At 37.8% G+C, this 21,653-nt stretch overlaps 1 protein-coding gene across 1 annotated transcript in view; it reads left to right on the forward strand.

Annotated features, from left to right (window-relative positions):
• Nucleotides 1–5,820: 5,820 nt before the first annotated feature.
• Nucleotides 5,821–21,653, forward strand: part of phldb2b (pleckstrin homology-like domain, family B, member 2b) — a 73,193-nt gene continuing 57,360 nt past the window's right edge. The window contains 4 exon segments of the mRNA XM_052113940.1: nucleotides 5,821–6,092; nucleotides 17,985–18,053; nucleotides 18,137–18,260; nucleotides 21,427–21,609. Of these exon segments, the coding sequence (XP_051969900.1) occupies nucleotides 6,069–6,092; nucleotides 17,985–18,053; nucleotides 18,137–18,260; nucleotides 21,427–21,609 (400 nt within the window). The 5' untranslated portion in view covers nucleotides 5,821–6,068.

Genomic DNA, 21,653 nt, shown 5'->3' on the forward strand with positions numbered 1-21,653 from the left:
CTTAAACAAAAAGACACTAAGAACACAAACGCACACATGGCAGTTGCATGTGGCTCTCTCTCTCGTGAACTGCCGCATTCGGCCGCATTTGCCACTCTCCTCGTCTGATTAGCCCAATTGGGGGCCGGGCGTGAGTAGTCACGGCCCGGCCCCGCCCTCCTCCTCGTCACAATGCTAGGGATATTTCAACCAAAAATGAAAATTCTCTCATCATTTACCCTCATGCCATCCCAGATGTGCTTGACTTTATTTCTTCTACTGAACACAAAGTAATTAGAAGAATTTCTCAGCTCTGTTGGTGTGTACAATGCAAGTGAATGGGTACCAACATTTTGAAGCAACAAAAAGCACATAAAAGTGGTTTTTACGCAAGACTCCAGTGGTTAAATCCATGTCTTCAGAAGCGATATGATAGGTGTGGGTGAGAAACAGATCAATATTTCAGTACTTTTTTACTCTAAATTCTCCCGCCTGCCCAGTAGGTGGTGATATGCACGAAGGCAAATTGCCAAAAAGAAAAGAAGAATGCGAAAGTGAAGATTGATCATAATTTCACTATGCCTTTATATGCTTTCTGGACCTTCAAAATTAGCATTTGGTACCAATTCACTTGCATTGAGCAGACCTACAGAGCTGAGATTTTCTTCTAAAAAAGTTGGTTTTGTTCAGCAGAAGAAAGAAAGTCATACACATCTGTGATGGCATGATGGTGAGTAAATTATGAGATTTTACATTTTTGGATGAAATATCTTTTTAAGAGTGAATGACAAATTTGATTTGTCATTCACAAATCTCTTTTTATCAAAAAGCGATAGCATTGCTTCAGAAAACTTGGAATAAAGTGCATGAATCGTATCATTTTTGTTGTGGTCTGTGAAGACTTTTTAAAAATTCACCTTTTGTGTTCAAATGGAAGAAAGTCATACAAGTTTGGAGTGACATTTGGTTGAGTAAATAATGACAGACTTGTTATTTTTGAGTGAAATATCCCTTTAAGGCATATAGACAGATGGCCTTGCTTTTAAATTATACTGTTCTTTGTTCTTTCCATGAAAGTGGACAACTAGAAAGTGCACCAGTGGTCTTTTAAAGACTTGGCAACAAAATACCTTCACTTCATCTTCTTTTTCACATCCCTCATCTCTCCCTTTTACACTCCCACCCTTTTTTCATTGTGCATGCGGCCAATGGGATCCAGATCACGAAAGAATGTCAGGGGTTGTTTTTTTTCCATGTTGCCAGCAATGCAGTAACTTAAATAAAGAAGCACTAACTGCAGTGTAATTACACGCCACTGTGGCCTTGTGGGCATGGACTGCTACAGTGGACATCCTCCAGTGTTTTCTCAATGCACTGAGCTTCTGCCTCTCTCTTTGAGGATCCTGCTGGGTTCTTCTGGTCTCCAATGAGAGAATAGGCTGTAAGGGCGGCACTACCTGCTCCAGTGGCACTGACCATCCGTGAGTTGGCCAAAGGTCATCCAGCTCTTCATTCCCACTGTTTTTCCAGCTCATCTGGGGGTCAGAAAAGGATAATTATGCATTTCTGATGAAGTTCTTTGGCAAACAGATACACATGAAGCAGGTGATCACAGACTGCTTGGCAGGATGCCAATCATGTGTGTGTGATCTTATGTGTCAACCAAGATGGACTTTAATTATGGTTCTTTTGTTTAAATATTTGAGAAATATCTGCAGATGTTCATGAAATTGACTTGATTGACAGTTGTTAAAACTATTGTTCTAATGTTGTGGAAGACCTTAAAAGAATAGTTCACCCCAAAAAATATTATTTATCATCTTTTACTCACCCTCATGCCAGCCCAGATGTGTATGACTTTCTTTCTTCTGCAGATCCAAATTAAGATTTTTAGAAAAATATCTCAGCTCTTTAGGTCCTCACAATGCAAGTGAATGGGTACTAAAATTTTGACGCTCCGAAAAGCACATAAAGGCAGCATAAGAGTCATCCATAAGACTCCAGTGGTTAAATCCATGTCTTCAGAAGTGATATGATAGGTGTGGGTGAGAAACAGATCAATATTTAAGTCATTGTTTGTGAATAATTCTTCTCCCTGCCCAGTAGGTGGCATATGCATGAAGAATGCAAATAACAAAAAAACAGAAGAATAAGTTAAAGTGGAGATTGACTGAGCAAGAAGGAGAATTTATAGTAAAAATTGACTTCAGTATTGATCCGTTTTTTACCCACACCTATCATAATACATCTGAATACATTGTTTTAACCACTGGAGTCATGTGAATTACATTTATGCTGACTTAAGTGATTTTTGGAGCTTCATTGGCCTGATCACCATTCACTTGAATTGTATGGACCAAAAGAGCTGAGATAGTCTTCTACAAATCTTCATTTGTGTTCTGCTGAAGAAAAAAAGACATACACATCAAGGATGGCTTAAGGTTGAGTAAATGATGAGAGAATTTTCATTTCTGGGAGAATTATCCCTTTAAAGGAACACAAAAAGACAGAATTCTAGGAACTGATAGCCTCAGTCACCATTCACTTTCAGTGTATGGGAAAATATGCAATGAAAGTGAATGGTGACTGAGGCTGAATATTCTGCCCAAAATCTAATTTTGTGTTCCACAGAAGAAATTAAGAGGGGTTTGGAACAACATGATTGTGAAAAAAATCCCTATCCCGTTCACTTTACATTGAGAGGTTTTGTGGGGTCAATGGCAGGTCACACCTTAGATTAAAAAATCTACACTATGTGGATGAATGATGCTGCAGCATCCTGTTTACTAAATGAATTCAACCGCACTCAACACAGGACATCTTAACAAGAACTGGATGCAGTGTGTGAACAATGGTGAGTGAGAATATATGAAAAACAAACAGACTATGCATGGGGATTAATGGTAAACCCATATTAATACAATAAATAGTTACACAGTGGATATTCAGTTAACAGTTGCAATTAAATAAATATTCTGGGTTCAATACAACATAAGCTCAATTGACACCATTTATGGTATAATACTGATTACCAGTTCCAACTTTTCTTTGAAAAAATACAAAATCGAGGTTACTGTGAGGCACTTCCAATGGAAGTGAATGGGGCCAATTTTTGGGTTTAAAGGTGGAAATGTGAAGCTTATCATTTTATAAAAACACTTTTTTCTTCTGTTAAAACTCTGAAAACTTATGAGCTGTAAAGTTGTTTATATTGTTATTTTTACAGTTGATTTAGGGTTTGTTGTCATTACATCATCATGGCATGGTTGTAAAATTGGAAAAATGTTATACAGAAAAAGTTAGTGAGCGATTTTATCACACTTAAATCATGTAAACATATATTGCTTACATCTTGTGGCTATAATTTTGAAATAGTGAGTATCATTTGTTTTGTTTTTTAAGAAAATATTTTTTTGTGTATATCAGTATTATGCCTCAAATGCTGTCAATTGAACTAATCTTGTATTGAACTCGGGATATTCCTTAAATTTCAGAATAAAATTATGTAGAGATGAGGAAGATGGTTGATTTTTATCACTCTTAGGCTAGGTTATATCTTTTTATGAATAACGAAGAAATTTGCAGGTTTGCTTAAAAGCTGCAAACATGCCACATCAATTAACATTACAAACAATATAACATTTTAATGAAAAAATTACAATACAGTACAAAACACTATATGCAATACACGTACGGTGTGAAATGGGTGAAGAGAGTTGAACTATGCAAAGCACAATACAGGTGAAACTCGGAAATTTAGAATATCGTGCAAAAGTTCATTAATTTCAGTAATTCAACTAAAAGGTGAAACTAATATATTATATAGACTCATCACAAGCAAAGTAAGATATTTCAAGCCTTTATTTGATATCATTTTGATGATTATGGCTTACAGCTTATGAAAACCCCAAATTCAGAATCTCAGAAAATTAGAATAGTACATGAAATCAATTAAAAAAAAAGGATTTTAAATACAGAAATGTCGGCCCTCTGAAAAGTATAATCATGCATATGTACTCAGTACTTGGTTTGGGCCCCTTTTGCATTAATTACGGCCTCAATGCGGCGTGGCATGGATGCTACCAGCCTGTGGCACTGCTGAGGTGTTATGGAAGACCAAGATGCTTCAATAGCGGCCTTCAGCTCTTCTGCATTGTTTGGTCTCATGTCTCTCATCTTTCTCTTAGCAATGCCCCATAGATTCTCTATGGGGTTCAGGTCAGGCGAGTTTGCTGGCCAATCAAGCACAGTAATACCATGGTCATTGAACCAGGTTTTGGTACTTTTGGCAGTGTGGGCAGGTGCCAAGTCCTGCTGGAAAATGAAGTCAGCATCTCCATAAAGCTTGTCTGCTGAAGGAAGCATGAAGTGCTCTAAAATGTCCCGGTAGACGGCTGCGTTGACTCTGGACTTAATAAAGCACAGTGGACCAACACCAGCCGATGACATGGCTCCCCAAACCAACACAGACTGGAAACTTCACACTGGACTTCAAGCATCTTGGATTGTGTGCCTCTCCATTCTTCCTCCAGACTCTGGGACCTTGGTTTCCAAATGAGATGCAAAATTTGCTCTCATCAGAAAAGAGGACTTTGGACCACTGAGCAACAGACCAGTTCTTTTTTTCTTTAGCCCAGGTAAGACGCTTCTGATGACATTTGAAGCCCATGTCCAGGACCCGTCTGTGTGTGGTGGCTCTTGATGCAGTAACTCCAGCCTCAGTCCACTCCTTGTGAAGCTCCCCCACACATTTGAATGGCCTTTTCCTGACACTCCTCTCCAGGCTACGGTCATCCCTGCTGCTTGTGCACCTTTTTCTTCCACACTTTTCCCTTCCACTTAACTTTCTATTAATACAGCACTTTGAGAACATCCAACTTCTTTTGCAATTACCTTTTGAGGCTTTCCCTCCTTGTGGAGGGTGTCAATGATGGTTTTCTGCACAACTGTCAGGTCAGCAGTCTTCCCCATGATTGTGAATTCAACTGAACCAGACTGAGAGACCATTTAAAGGCTCAGGAACCCTTTGCAGGTGTTTAGCTGATTAGAGTGTGACACTTTGAGCCTACAATACTGAACCTTTTCACAATATTCTAATTTTCTGAGATTCTGAATTTGGGGTTTTCATAAGCTGTAAGCCATAATCATAAAAATTATATCAAATAAAGGCTTGAAATATCTTACTTTGCTTGTAATGAGTCTATATAATATATTAGTTTCACCTTTTAAATTACTGAAATTAATGAACTTTTGCACGATATTCTAATTTTTCGAGTTTCACCTGTATAGTGCAACATCATGGTGCACTAAGGGGCCGTTCAGTCCAAACGCGTAATAGAACAGATCACGGACGTCTCGAGACGCGTTTTTAAACAGTAAATTTATTTTTAACCTGACACGGCGTTAATGAAAACGTGGCGCTCCCGAAAAAATTGCGAGACGCAGGACGTCCGTCAAAGACGTCTGTCTAGAGCACTTTTACATACAATAACAATTGACGAACAGCGCAGGCGTGTGCAAAAACATATTCGGAGTGAACGGCCCTTAAGAATAACTAAAGCACTGTTTATTTCAAGATTTTTATTTTTGTATTCTTAATATTGATATTGGGCGAGGAGTATCTTTGAACGGATAACAACAATATATGGGATGTATTTAGACATTTCTAAAAAGTACCCCTCGTTATCATGGAGCGTTGTAAGTCCTGCAAACTTCATCTTATCCTTTTAATGTCAGTCAGTGTGGATGGCTGTCCTCCACGCGCCGCCGCCTCCAGTGCGCAGGCGTATAGTCCTGTTCCAGCTGTTGTGCATTCCACAGCACAACTGAGTCGCCGCTGGTCAAGAGCGGCAGGACAGCGCCTTCAGTCACCAAAAGAGCCACGGGAGATGATTCATTTATTTTTGTTTGATCAAAGTTGTTTCATTTGTTTTCATCTGGATCATACTGGGCAAAGCGTGCGGCTTACAAAGAAGAAATATTAAAAAATAGGCCTATATATTTTGATTCTGTCACTTGGAAGGCGGACAGGATATTTGGAGAAAAGGGTTGCGCACCTTTAGTAAGTGTTCTTGGAGCTGCCATTCAAGATGACAGACGTCGTTTCGGCAATGGTGAGACTTTAATAAATATATTTTATACCATTAAACTTTAAAATAACCGGACTATTTAATTTAACATTTAATAAATTTCTTAAGGTATGTCTCAGAACTTATTCCAAATAAGAGCTCAGTGCCTCTTCCAATTTGTCAACACTTGTTTGCTTATGCTTCACGACTGAACAAACTGCAGAACATTTTTTAATGATATGTGTAAAAACACTCTTTTGGTCGCACTCAAGTCACTTTTGATTGAGTCTTGGCGCAAGTCTTGGCATGACACTATGTGTTTTGACTGTTGAGTTCGTCATGCGCGCGCAGTTTTGTTCACTGAATCATGACTGTGATGATCTAAAGATATAGGCATCATGGAGTAGACATCAAGATAGCCCACTTTTGAAAAGACCAGGTGAGATTTCTCAAGACAGTGCTGCCTGTTTTCAGTCTCTGACAAAGGATAATCAGTAAGTTGAACTAAACTAGCAATTCAAAGTTTTAGTTTACTCAACTGTGGCAGGGTGTAATCTTTTTTAATAGTAAAGATAAGACATGTTTGAATGCCAATCTACTATGAATAAAACAACAGCATTAGAACCTTGTGCTGTAATAACAGCTCTTATAAATACTTATGGTTTAATTAAGTGGGAATCCATTATTTAATATTTATGCTTTTATTAGTTCCACATTTTTAATATTTAATGTTTTTTATTGTGATTTCAAACTATTATAGGAAAGGTATTTGCCAGGCAGTAAGCACCTGCAGGTGTAAATAAAGTCTACATTAGACCATCAAATGGTACACTGTAAATACTAACAGTTATCTAAAATAATAATAATAATAATAATAATAATAATTATTGACTCAACTTAAGCTTGTACTTATTTCATTAATAAAAACAATGAAGTGAACATAATTAAACAGTACTTGAAATTTCATATTTTGGAACCATAACTCAAATATACAAGTTCTGTAAACTATGGCTTTGAGTACAACTAACTCAACATTTTCTTGTACAAAATGACAGCTGTGTGGGATACCCATAAGCCCTTGCACTTAAATAAACTATGTATGTTTGGTCAAATCAAGGGCACTAATGTAGAAAAATACTTGTTATTTAAAACAGTGGTGTGGTCACAGTGGTTGAGGCTTAGGGTTACTGACCAGAAGGTTGGGGGTTCAAGCCCCAGCACCACCAAGATGCCACTGTTGGGCCCTTGAGCAAGGCCCTTAACTCCAGGTTGCTCCGGGGGGATTGTCCCTGTAATAAGTGCACTGTAAGTCACTTTGGATAAAAGTGTCTGCCAAATGCGTAAATGTAAAACTGTATATAGTTTTAATTCTTATGACTGTTGTTATTGTAGCTGGTTGATAGTTGTGATTTGTGTGAAGACATCATGAGGATGATTAGTGTTACCTCTGGTAAACTTGGAGCCTGTTAAATTTAAGTAATTATCTCTACTCAATTGTAGTTTACAAAAGTGCACATTTAAGAAGTTCTGAGGAGAATCCAATGTGCCAAACGGCTACCCTGGAGTCCAGTCATAATTTCCCTTATATAAGACATGCTATAACTCAATTTAAATAATGGAATAAAAACTGTGATAATTTAATCTCAAAGGAGTTCATTTTACTTGTAACTAGTAATATGTACTTGAATAAATATGTACACTTTATTTGAGCATAAAAAATGCATACAAACCGATTGCCTTAAAAATCTAAGTAAGGTCAAGTAATTACAATTACAGTGTATGGTTGTAAAAATACTGATCCAGCCAATCAAGACAAAATTATTGTGGGTTACTTTACACAAAGATAAAAAATAAACAAAAAATAGATAAAACATAAAATAAAACAAATGTGTAGCTGGTTAAGATGAAAAGAGAAAAGGAAGACATTGGTTATTTGAAAGCAACAATTATTCCGTGAGTCAGTAAGAGAGGATGAAAGCAAGAAAACTTGAAGACAGACAAAGAGGGAGACACTTGATGCTATACAGATGAACCAGATGCTGTGGTTGTGAAAACACTCAACCTGTCACTCATTACACAATTAGGCTCAGGTATGTAACCTGTGAATCAACTGTCTCACTGCGCTCTCACAGAGGGGACAGGTGTGAAATTATTGTTCATTGTAGTGCAGATGTTCCCTTGTAGACATGCTGAGTGATGATTCTGTCAATTGGTGTAATGCACGCGGCAAGGAAAACATCGGCATATAGTATGTTTGCATTTAAAAACACCTCTAAAGTGAAGCAAATAGACAAGAAATGCAATTATTGAAAACAGGATACTTTAAATGGCTTTGCATGTAAAAGCTTCACATATGATGGTAAGAGCCCCTCTGAAAATTCTGTGCTTGAGAGAGGAATACTCTTAAAATAATATTACATAAGGTTTTGCAGCTTCATTTGGATTTCCATAACATTATTATTCCGGCAGCCAGACAGCTGTAGCAACATTCCACACTCTTTTATTTGTTGGCATTAGAATTTAGGGCTAATGATTTAAAAGGTCTAAAGATGTTTTTTCAGACAATTTTGAAATCTTGCATAATAATGTTAGTGTGAAATAAAGACAAAGAGTGTGAATAAAGAGTGACTTTATTCATGTTCACCCCACCGCAACAAATTGTTCCAAATTGCTGTCATAATCATAGTCTTTATTGAGAACCATTGTTATTTTTAAACATATCAGCAGTCATATCACCCTCCTTTTAATGCAACATAATGATTTTCAGTGGCCAGACTCGGTGAAAGACTAGAAGGGGAGGAAACTGAGAACAGAGAGGGATTTGTCTACCTAAAAGATCTCACATCATTGAGTGTGTCTAGGGGAACCAAGGGTCTGGTTCAACCCCTTATAGAGCTGCATGCCATGGAGGGAATCACATATTAAGCTGAGGTCCAAGCACAATGAGATCATTGTCACATGTGACAGACTGGACTAAATAAGTAGCCTGGATTCACCACCTTTGAGAGATCAGATGAGCTTTCTATGTTGATATTATTAAAGAGGAGATTGAGTGATATTTAATCAAAAGGTGACCCTTCCAAGCATGGTAAACACATCATGGCATAGCATCTCTTTAACATGGCACCATACAGTACTAATGAGGATGAATTCAGAGCCTGCACAAAGCCTGCATTCATGATGCTTCTTGTGTTTAAGGCTATGTTTGCACAGATCTCACTGTAAAATTGGCAACAGCGGTTCAAAAGTTCTGCTAGTGATGTGCTAACAGAAATTTAAAGCACTGCCCCCAGTGGCCAAAGCTGGAAGTGTTGTTGAACGTATGAGCATATTTGAGCTTCATTTTCTGCACAAAATTTCTATAGAGGGGCACCAAAAATGTGTAAAACGAGTTGTTTTAGTTCTAAATGATGTAGTTGTCAAAATGAACCATATACCCAAACCCCAACCCTAAACCTAACAGTGAAGTGGAGTAAAGATTTTATCTCTGAGGGAAAATACAACCTCCAAATCACACTCATCATCAATCATGTGAACATGATTACTTCTTGGTTTCCTTGGGGCCAGCACCTGTGTCTCTCTGTCCACCAAAATTGCGATGGTTCACTTGCCGTTCACTTGCTGTACTTGTGTACAGCTTTTACTCGTGTTTTTGTGGACATATTTAAACATACTGAGAAATGCATTCTAACATTATCGCATTGCTCAGCAAGATGCCAGAGATGACATTGATGCTCAAGATGCTCAATTACATTATTTTGTATGAACTTCTCAATGTGGCTTAACTTGCTAAGTACTATAAACTGTAACAGTGGAATCAGTTATTAACACTGGTGTTGCAGATGGATATGTTTGGATTTTTGCCATAGCATGTAATATTGAATTTATGTCTTGATTGAGAATTTCATGTTTACTTCACAGATAGCAGCGATCTTCCTAACTAATTGAGTAGTTAGTCTAACAAGTCTAACAAAGTTGGCAAATGTTTTAACTTAACGAGATCAGCCACAGAAGAAACCAGCGATTCTGTGTTTATCTCAAGCCTGACTGACTGAATTCAATGCCGGTTATTTAGCTGACTGGTTGGTATCCAAGACATCATTGCTTCCTACACTGTTGCTTTTGTTTAGGTCTTTCTTATGGTCCCTGTGTAAGTTGGTCAATCATCCGATTGAAGCCAGTGTGCATAACTTTCTTTACATTCTTACTTACATTCTCCACGTAAAATATTTTTCCCCCTTTGCGATCTCTCTAGTTTATCTTGGATCTCCGTAGAAGACCATATCGCAAGAGTGCTCGTTTCATCCACGTTTTCTGAACGCTTTTGGCATCTGACATTTTAATGTTTTTTTATTTTTGTTATAGAGTGAAGAAGTACTCGTTGCTGCAGAGTATTTCCTATGTGATCATGTTGGTTCGCATTAGCGTACTACCATACTATTTGTATGTGGCAGGGTGGGGCCGGGTCGTGATCCTACACACCCGGTCCCGTATTAGGCTAATTATGCCTCCGTGAGGGATAAAGGCTGACTGCAGAGGATCGTGCAGGAGAGAGAGATCGTTTACGGACATGTCCGTCATGTGTGTGTGTTTATGTTGTCTTTTAAGTTTATCATTAAACTATTATTTATATTGAAAATCCGGTTCTCGCCTCCTCCTTTTCATTGAATACCTTTACATTGTACTATTCCTGTATGTTTATTTGTGGTATTCATTCAGTATATAGTATGTGCACAGTATGCACATTTTCTGCATGCATAGAATACCCAGATGACGTACTGCATTTGCCAAAATGTGCAGTATACAACAGAGCACACTGCAGTATACCAGAATGCAATGTGTATGACATTAAAACATTTTGATTGCCCCATCTGTGTTACAGCTGAGCAGAGTCTTTAGGAATTCCCTCCCACGTCAAGTCTTGTGAAAAAGCAAAAGGACTCAAAAAGCCCTTTGTGTCAAATTCTGGCCTTGCATGCTCCTTCTGTTTCTTCATATGATATATAACATCTCAATGTTCTTACGAATACCCCAAGAAATGGTTTGATGAGCACATCCTTCTTTCCTGTGCTGATGTATTGAAACAGGATGTTGAAGCAGGACAGATTGAAGGCTCAACCCTTTTTTAAATTTCTAGTTTAGTTACTTCATAACAATAACCATGATTTGCTGCATGCAAGTGGCCCATCAGAGGCAAATAGTATTAAAAGAAGGGAATTGTCATTCTAGATTGCTGTAACATTTAAGGATGGGTAAGGAAGAGGCGGTACCCGGCTGAACAGTAAACGTAACTTTTAATGATATAAATTAACTTAAAACAACATAAAACATAAGGACACACAGACACACATGCATCGCGGCCGCATGCGTCTCTCTCTCTCAAACTTGCATCTCCGGTTCCCTTTATCTCGCTTTCCCACTGATCAGCTGATTCAGCGCCGGCCGTGGACCCTCATGGTCCGGCCATGCCCTCTATCTCATCACAATTCTTCAAGAGATTCAGTGCCAGCTAGACTGACCTACTCCCCCCCATCTCTGGAGGGGAGACGCTGCCCTTCCAGCCATTCCCAGCCGTCCACCCCACCTCCTGGGAATCTGGGGGAGAGACGAGGGGAGGTGTGGGGAGAGGGAAAGGGCGAGCGGGAGACACAGAGAGAGAGGAGAGAGAGAAACATTTGCTCGCCAGTCCCTGGACATGCTATAGCCCGGTCCTCGGGGGTCATGCGACCCCTTCGTCCCCAGGCAGATGACCACAGCTGCTCCTCTGGCAGACGGCAGCGGTGAGGACTCTCCGACAGCGCATCCCTCCTCCTTCTCGGGTTTCGTCACCACTGTAAAAGTTAAGGACGAGCAAGGAGGAGGCGGGAACTGGCTGAACAGTAAACATAACTTTTTATTATCTAAATTTATCTAAAAGGACAAACAGACACACATGCAATGTGGCCGCATGCATCTCTCTCTCTCGAACTGGCGTCTCTGGCTCCCCTTTATATGGCTCTCCCTCTGATCAGCTGATTCAGCACCAGCCATGCACCCTCACGGCCTGGCCATGCGCTCCTCCTCATCAAAAGTGCATATTATTGGACAAAACATTGAACATCCCCCATCAGTGCAAGATGAGAAATGTAGGTAATTTGAATGGTACAAGAATGTAAAAATACTACTGTAAAAAACTATAATTGGTTAACGGATAGGTACCTTAACACATACGGTAAAAGATGATAATATATTTAATAAATGTATACATGACAAAGATGTAATTTTATGGTAAAATAATGAAAAATGTTTTGTTTTTTTAAATGTTAAAAGTATGATTTTACAGTATATTTAACGGTAAATATGTATATTACATTTCACAAGAGAATACATGTACTTTTTACGGTAAACTATTCTTAAAATTACAGTGAAACACAATTGTCGGGCATTCCCAGAAGTCCCTGCATGACCAATCACATTTCATTATTTTTATGGGAATAGTTATGTTTCTTCTTATTTTTAATATCAGGATGTAACATCGGGGTGCTCTGTGTTATATTTTATGTCGTTTGGTTAATGTTTATAGCATTATTTTAGTGTCACATGTGCTACACTGATGGTGTTTTGTGTTTGGGTGAGTGACACTGTGCACTACATGTGTCTTTACATGTGTATTAATTATTGCTCCTGGATGGGCCACTCTTGATGAACTGTAAGTCATCATGTGAACTTTTGTAGTTACTGTGGTGATTCATAATACATTGTAAAGTGAAAAGCGGACTTTTATAGTTCCATGAGGTTAGTTGATCAAGTTTATTTCATTTATTAATATAAACAGTAGTGTACCATAAAATATACAGGCATTAAATTGACATTCCCGTAAAGCTTGAACATATTCACTGTATTTATTATGGTAGATTTCTGGCAACCACATCTGCTGGTACTTTACCATATAATGTAAAAGGTTTTACAGTGTAAGTTAATTATATCAACTTTTATGATTACTCTAGCTTATAGATAGCTTCAAATCTCAGAAATGGACTAAAAGCCATGAAAACTTTAACACCACAAAAAACTCTCTCTCTCTCTCTCTCTCCTCTTGTTTCACTGTGCACTCTGTTTTCACATTTTCTTCCTTTCATCCCTTCTCACTTGCTTATAAAACAAATGGTGTTTTTAAATTAACACCCTCTCGCCTTCCTTCCCCCACCACCAACTACACAATCATTTGATTTCTTTCCTGCATGTAAATAACCCACACCAGTCTTTATCAAAAGATCTACACTTTTTGTGTGCTGTAGACATCTGAACATGCCTGAACATTGCAGCTTTCAGCTGGATCAAGAGGTCTTGACAATAAAAGCCATAGTAAGCATCACCAATATGTAAACAGCAAACCTGCCCTTATTGTGCCACAGTTACCCACATCTACAATCCAGAGAGCTGATTGGATAGAGAGGTGCTGGAGAGGAATGTAGCTGGTATTTTCATCCTGGGGTGACATAGTTCTCAAAAGCATAATACTGGGACATTCCTGCAGGAACACGCCTGTCTACCTGTCAGGTCAAAGAAAGAGTAGAAAGGGATTTATGGTTCATGTTACTGAGCTTTAAAAAAGGTCATCATATTATAGGCAAGTGCCCTCTTGAGAAGTGGCCAACCATGAACTTTGGGCCTTTAAGCTCTTAAATGACTTAAATAAATTAAAGGGGACCTTTAAAGTGAATTAACCTCAATTTAAACCTCAATTTGAATTACTGAATGCACTACAGTTTTTTTCTGTTCATCTTAATGCAACTGAGTTTAGAGTTTAAATACCTTATCTGTTATTTATACAATAGTGAAGTAAATGTACTGGTTTTTATCATACAGCTAATATATACAGTATATATATATATATATACACACTCAAAATATAACAATGTATATATATATACATTCATAACATGAACAGTTACTATTACAATTTGATAAAAACTTAAACTACTTCAAAGAGTTCTCATTAATAAAAACTCCACGACAGCAATGTCAGCTTTGCAGATCCTTGCCATTTCTAGCAGTCAGTTTGTCCAGATACTCAGGTGACATTTCACCCCACACTTCCTGTAGCACTTGCCATAGATATGGCTGTCTTGTCAGGCACTTCTCACACACCTTACAGTCTAGCTGATCACACAAAAGCTCAATGGGCTTAAGATCCATAACACTCTGTTCCAATTATCTGTTGTCCAATGTCTGTGTTTCTTGCCCACTCTAACCCTTTCTTTTTGTTTTTCTGTTTCAAAAGTGGCTTTTTCTTTGCAATTCTTCCCATAAGGCCTGCATCCCTGAGTCTTCTCTTTACTGTTGTACATGAAACTGGTGTTGAACAGGTAGAATTCAATGAAGCTGTCAGCGGAGGACATGTGAGGTGTTTATTTCTCAAACTAGAGACTCTGATGTACTTATCCTCTTGTTTAGTTGTACATCTGACCTTCCACCTCTCTTTCTGTCCTTGTTAGAACCAGTTGTCCTTTGTCTTTGAAGACTGTAGTGTACACCTTTGTATGAAATCTTCAGTTTTTTGGCAGTTTCACCAATGTATAGCCTTCATTCCTCAAAACAATGATTGACTGATGAGTTTCTAGTAACACATTAGCAATTTAGCATGATTACTCAAGGATAAAATGTTGGAGTGATTGCTACTTGAAATTGGTCCTGTCAAAAATAACTTTTTTCAAATAGTGATGATGCTCTTTTTTTACATCAGTAATGTCCCGATTGTACATTGTGATCAGTTGAATGCCACTTTGGTGAAATAAATTACCAATTTCCTTCCGAAACAGCAAAATCTGTACATTCCAGCCTTTTGGCCAACAGTGTATATATAAATACTGTTTGTGCTCTAGTGTGACAAAAGGAAGTATATAAGCATGGCTATGGGTGTGCTCAGACTTTACATGGGCATGTGGATTGGATATGAGGGCGTTTGAACAGCAGTGAGTGACCTCATTCAGGAAGTGAGTTTTGTTTCTGAGGAACCGGGACAACCATGAGCCGGTAATGATCAAATGTTCCTCTCAGGCTGAGCAGGAATGGCACATCAAGCAGGAAAAATGGGAAAATGTAATGGCTGTTTTCCTGCAGCTATTTTATATTATATAATAAATACAGTAAAGGAAGTTTGAGGTGCAGTGCTTCACTTTAAGATGTGCTTGAACTAAAATCGATACATTGAACCAATAGAACCAGGGAACGGACAGACTTTCATTGTTCCACTTTCTTACTTGCCCAGCAGTTTGTTGGATATATAGGACTGCACTGTAAGTCTCAGGTCAAGATTGGAGAACACTGAGTGGCCCCAAAAAGTAGTGGAACAACTCCATACTTAATGTGATGAAGAGATTACTTGATGGTAATTTGGTGATACATCCAACAAAATTACCTTGGTCCAGTTGGTTAAAAGTAGTTGTTAAAAACTATTAAGAAAAGCGAAGAGAAAAGGTCTACCAGAATTTGTTTGCAGATGCCACTTGGTTAATATTTTGTTTCTAATTATATGAATACATTTAAAGGGACAGTTCACCCAAAAATGAAAATTCTCTCATCATTTACTTGCCTTCATGTCATCCCAGATGTGCATGACTTTCATTCTTCTGCTAAACACAGATGAAGATGTTTAGAAAAATATCTCAGCTCTGTTCGTCCTTTAAATCTGCTTGTTGGACTTTCACATTTTTGGCCACCATTCACTTGCATTGAATGGACCAACAGAGTTCCACTATCCCTTTAAAGTGTGGTTTAAGTGTACCTTCCTTTTGGTGCCCAGATACATATACGTGTATCTGGGCCCTCTTACAACTCTTGGGTGCGGTGGCTGGACCAAAGCAACTCCACTGGCATGGCATGCCAAAAAATCCCAGTGACTCGTGGGAAATAGAAGGCATGGAACATTCCTGCCTGTTCCTCCCACTCCAGATTTTTTTTCTCTCCTCAGGAATTGTTTTCACACACATTCCAACCTATGTTACGTGTGGCAGCTGGATTAGAGATTGTGAGTGTGTGCAGTTTGATGTTTATGACCCTAAGGGGCTGTTTGTGAGTGTCTTTGTGGTACCTCTCTTGTTACTGGTGTGTCATTAAACATAATTTTCCTTATTTGGTTTCACTCTGGTTTTTTCATTGGTGTTCAAGCTAGAACTGACATAACAAAGAGTTGTTTGTGGATGTGTGTTGCAAGCTCCCAATATTTGGAAGTCATTCTCTTAACATTGTGTGAAAGTAGTGCATGGACAATAGATTTCAATCTTATGTTCAACATCCGTATTTGGGTCATCATAAAGGGTTATTTCAACCAAAAATGTAAAGTCTGTCATCATTTACTCACCCTCATGTAATTCCAACCCTATACGACTTTCTTTTTTCCCTGTAACACAAAAGAAGTTTACCAGAATGTTCATGCAGCTGTTTTCCATATAATGACTATATACTGTAAGTTGACCCAATGCTGTCAAGCTCCAAGAAATGACAAAGAATAGCACCATGAAAGTATGATTAAAGTATTCTATTTGACTCATGTGCTAAATTCCAAGTATCCTGAGGACATATGATAGCTTTGAGAGAGGAACAGCTTTAAATTGAATTCTTTATGCACAAAAAAAAGTCCCAGCCACTGCAGCTCTCAAATCACATTGCCACATTCAAATATGGCACTTGAAGACATGTCGTACCAGGATTGATGCAGAGACAACATAGGATGAGATGGGTTTCTGGTGTACTTATAAATGGGAGAAATTGTAACTTAAGCTTTATATAGCAGCTGTAGGACTGGAAATAGTTCACCCAAAAACTAAAATTCTCTCATCATTTACTTACTCTCATGCCAGCCCAGATGTGTATGACTTTCATTCTTCTGATGAACACAAATGAAGATTTTTAGAAAATATCTCTGCTCTGTTTGTCCATACAATGTAAGTGAATGGTGGCCAGAACTTTGAAGCTCCACAAAGCATATGAAAGCCGCGTATGCTTTTTATAAATCTCTGCTTTCAATTTCACTTCCACATTTTCTTCTTTTGTTTTTGACAATTCACATTCTTCATTTATATCGCCACCTACTTGGCAGGGAGGAGAATTTATAGTAAAAAAGGAATAAAATATCGATCTGGTTCTCACCCACACCTGTCGTATCATTTATGAAGACATCAATTTAACCACTAGAGTCTTATGGGTTAATTTTATGCTGCCTTTACATGCTTTTTGGATATTCAGAGTTCACTTACATTGTATGAACCAAACAAAGCTGACATATTTTTCTAAAAATCTTTGTTTGTTTTATCAGAAGAAAGAAAATCATACACATCTGGGATGGCATGAGGGTGAGTAAATGATGAGTGAATTGTCAGAGTTGTCTGTCTGTTTACTGAATAACAATAGAGCAGTTAGAATGATTATTTTGTATTTTTTTTGGCACAATCTGAGGTAAAGAAACGCAATTTATGACACTATTGATACAGATTTTACTGCCGAGTTGAAATATGTTATTTGATCGTAATCTTGACCAACCGCTTTGGAGATTTTTGTCTTTCCCCATTCAAGTAGATAGGAGCTATACATTTTTCTGCTTGTATCCAATAGAAAGACAGAAAATAGCTGCCTCGAAGCGATTGCATACACAATTGCCAGGGGACCTGACTTGCCTTAAAAGGACTTTGGTTTGATGTCAGTGATGCCAAGTGCCATTGGTTGTGCCATTGATTAAGTGGTATGGTACTTTTTTGTCATTTTCAAAGTTTGGACGATGCCAACCCCATTCACATAGCAGCATGAACACTCTACTAAACTTCTCCTTTATATTTTAAATATGTCATATTTCCTGTGGGGGGAGTTAGTGAGTAAAGTCCTTTGATGATTACATTCAACATTATACAAAACCTATGGCATGTTTAAAAATGTTGACTTTGTTCTTCTTGTGTGGTACAGGACACAGATTCAAAGTGCCCTGTGAGTTCCCTCGAACCGGAGTCAGATCAGAGCCTCGATTCTCCAAAGGTTAGTGGGCCATTTGTTTAGCTTTTCTTTGAGTTTTAGGAACTGTTAATGATCTCTAATGCTAGAACCATTTGCTGTTTTAGAGCCCACCCCTGGACTTGATTGACACAGGAAAAGCACTGAAAGTACAAACTGCCACCCCTCATCTGGTAAGCCTTGGCAGCGGAAGACTCAGTGTAGCCATTACTCTACTACCTCTGAAAGAGGGTAAGGCATCTCTCTCTCTCTCTATCTCTCTCTGCTTGTATTTATTTATCTTTTGATCTCCCTCCCTTCCTCACACACATAAACCCAAATAACCATTCAATGCCCTGCACAAAGAATAGAGCTGTAAATAAGACACTCTATCTTTTTAGCTCCATCTGTGTGTGTGTGTGTGCTTGATGAAACAGTGCATGCATGTGGCTTCTATTGTTAGAGCTGACTGGGGCCTCATGCAGGGATTGAATATGAGGTTATCATAGAGGAAGAAGGCGAAAGGATGTGGAATTCCTGTAAATATTCTCTGAACCGGATTCCGGTGTATCTCATTTAATCTTATTCCTGAGTGATCACATCTGTCAAGCTCCACAATGGACAAAAAAACAAAACAAAAAAAAAACACAAGAAAGGTCCATAAAATTAGTTCAGATAACCCGTGGTCTATATTCCAAGTCTTCTGAAGCCATACAATAGATTTGTTCTAAATTTATCTTTTTTCAAAATACAATTTGTTTAGCATTTAGCATAAATGTTACTGCAAAAACAGCAATGACATTTGGTCATGAGACACGAGACCAGTGACGTTTTATGTCAGTGAGCACATTTGAATGTACTGCAATAAGCAGGTAACTACCAAAAATCTGCTTATTAAAACAATCTAACAACACAAGAAAGCTGCTTTAGGTTATCGGGTTATTCTCTGCTTTTCACGTCAAAACGTAAAGAGGTATGCGCACAACAAGGATTGTACTGATGACACCACATCTGCAAACACACACCCTTCCCCAGCCTTCTTAACATGATCGTCATGGTAAACATTGGAACGCAATCGGAGAAGGGCGCAGGAAATTAAGTGTGCAACCTATCAGAATAGAGACAGGATGAGGAGTCAAGCTGACTTCCTCCCAGTGGGACTTAGCAGTAAAGTCGCACAAGTATTACAGTACTTCCACAGCCATGGACACACACAGAGAAAACTATTTAAATTTGTTATTTCAGGGGAGTTTAATGATGTTTTGATATAAAAATAGCAAATATTTTACTCTCTCTATCTTTAAGTTATAGACTGTGAGGTATTGTATTAAAACAGTGTAATGGGGCAATTTGCGTCACTGGTGGAGTGTGTGAGCCAGCAGAGGTCAGAGCGGAGTGGAAATGTAAAACAGAACTGTTTAAACACCATTGATCAAAACAGCATGTCTGTGTGTCAGGTTTTACTCTTAACATTGCCTGAAAATCGCTGACGACTCTGAAATCCCATTTCAATTACATTCCAAAATTCAATTAAAAAGCCCCAAGGTGGTAAAGCAAAGACTCAAAGCCCCACAGTTGGTCAGGATTAATTAGCATTGAATGAACCTGCTGGAATAACAACAGCACAATATGTAGGGGTGTAGCTGATTTAAACATAGATAAACACACTAAAGGCATATTTATTTACAGTCTTGCAATGTTAATTAAAATCAAACTGGAATCTACTGGCAGATACACTAAAAGCTTGGAAGACAAAAAGCATACCTCATATTTAAAGGGGAAGTACAAGCTACTTATAATTTAAAGTAGTTTCCTACTACTCCTTTAAAAAAGCAGTTAGCTACATTACAAGCTACTTACAAATTTACATTTTAAAGAATGAAAAAGAATGAAAACATTTTAGATATATAATAACTGGGTTATATTATATAATTCTGTAATTAATTATATCACCCAATATTTATATATTTCATTTGGGTGACCCTTACAAAATTTGACCATGGTTTTAACACAGTAACCATAGTTTAACCATGTTTTTCGTAGTAAAACCATAATAAACACAAAATTACTACAGTCATGGTTTACTATAATATTACGATAGTTAAACCATAGTTTCCACCAAAAACACGTGGTTATTTCAGTTATGATAATTAAGAATTACTATAGTAAAACCATGATTCATTTTTATAAGGGTTAACAGATAGGGTGACAACATTAAATTTAACATACATTTATACTTATTAACACTCATAAACTAGAAAACACGAGCTTTAACAAATAAATAAATAAAAATATAGTGATAACCATCAGCAAATAATCCCTTTAAGGCTGCATAAGTTAGAGTGAATCAGTGATTCATATACAGTACAGTATGTGAACTAGTTAATTTACATGAACTGTCCAAAAGAACTGACTAACTTAAATGAGTTCCCAACCCTAAATATAAGGGAATAATTTATATTTTAGCTGGTACATTTACATACATTAACTGTTCGAAAGAACCTATTCACTTAAAGGGATAGTTCACACAATAATGAAAATTATCTCATCATTTACTGTCATTGCAGATGTGTGACTTTTTTTCTTCTGCTGAACACAATCAAAGATTTTCAGAAGATTATCTCAGCTATGTAGGTTCTCACAATACAAGTGAATGGGTACCAAAATTTGTAAGCCCAAATAGCAAATAAAGGCAACGTAAAAGTAATCCATAATACTCCAGTGGTTAAATCCATGTCTTCTGAATTGATATGATAGGTGTGGTTGAGAAACAGATAAATATTTAATTCCTTTTTTCCTATAAATTCTCCTCCCTGACCAGTAGGTGGCGATATGCACAAAGAATGTGAATTGCCAAAAACAAAATAAGAATAATGTGAAACTGAAAGTAGGTATTGATAGTAAAAAAGGATTTAAATAATGTTCTGATATACTTTTATGCTGACTTTATATGCTTTTTGTACCTTCAAAAATGTGGTACCCATTCACTTACATTGTGAGGACCTACAGAGCTGAGATATTCTTCTGAAAATCTTTGTTTGTACTCAGCAGAAGAAAGAAAGTCATACACATCTGGGATGACATGAGAGTGAGTAAATGATGACAGAACTATTATTTTAGATGATTTTCCCAGCACTACACGAGGAAGGGAATGGTTCAGGTGAATCCATAAACTACTTTCCAACACTGCTAAAGCTATTGGTTGAGCCCATGTTGATGTTCGTCAAGATTCTCAAACAAACAGAGCAATGTTTTGCAAGCACCATAGCGCCACATTGTTTAGACATTTTTCAGGGTAACCAACCAACCAACCTCCAAAGAGCTTACTTATAATTGGCTATGCATATTAAGCTAGAATATGGAAGACTATTTGAACATTAAAGCAAAATAAATGACCTTTAAAAACTTTTTGTTAAAGGAGTGACACGCATAGGCCGTGATGACGCCCCTGTACCTCAAGACATCACTATAGAGGGACCCGGAATTGAAGCAGAACACTGCAAAATCGAGAACAGAGGAGGGTTCATCACACTAGACCCCTGCGGACACATGTGTTCACTCGATGGGGTCCCGGTCACCAAGTCCACACAACTCACACAAGGTAACCACAACACAATTTCAGTGGAGCATGACTTGGTTTTACTG

This window comes from Xyrauchen texanus, chromosome 41 (assembly GCF_025860055.1).
Source record: "Xyrauchen texanus isolate HMW12.3.18 chromosome 41, RBS_HiC_50CHRs, whole genome shotgun sequence".
Classification (NCBI taxonomy): Eukaryota; Metazoa; Chordata; class Actinopteri; order Cypriniformes; family Catostomidae; genus Xyrauchen; species Xyrauchen texanus.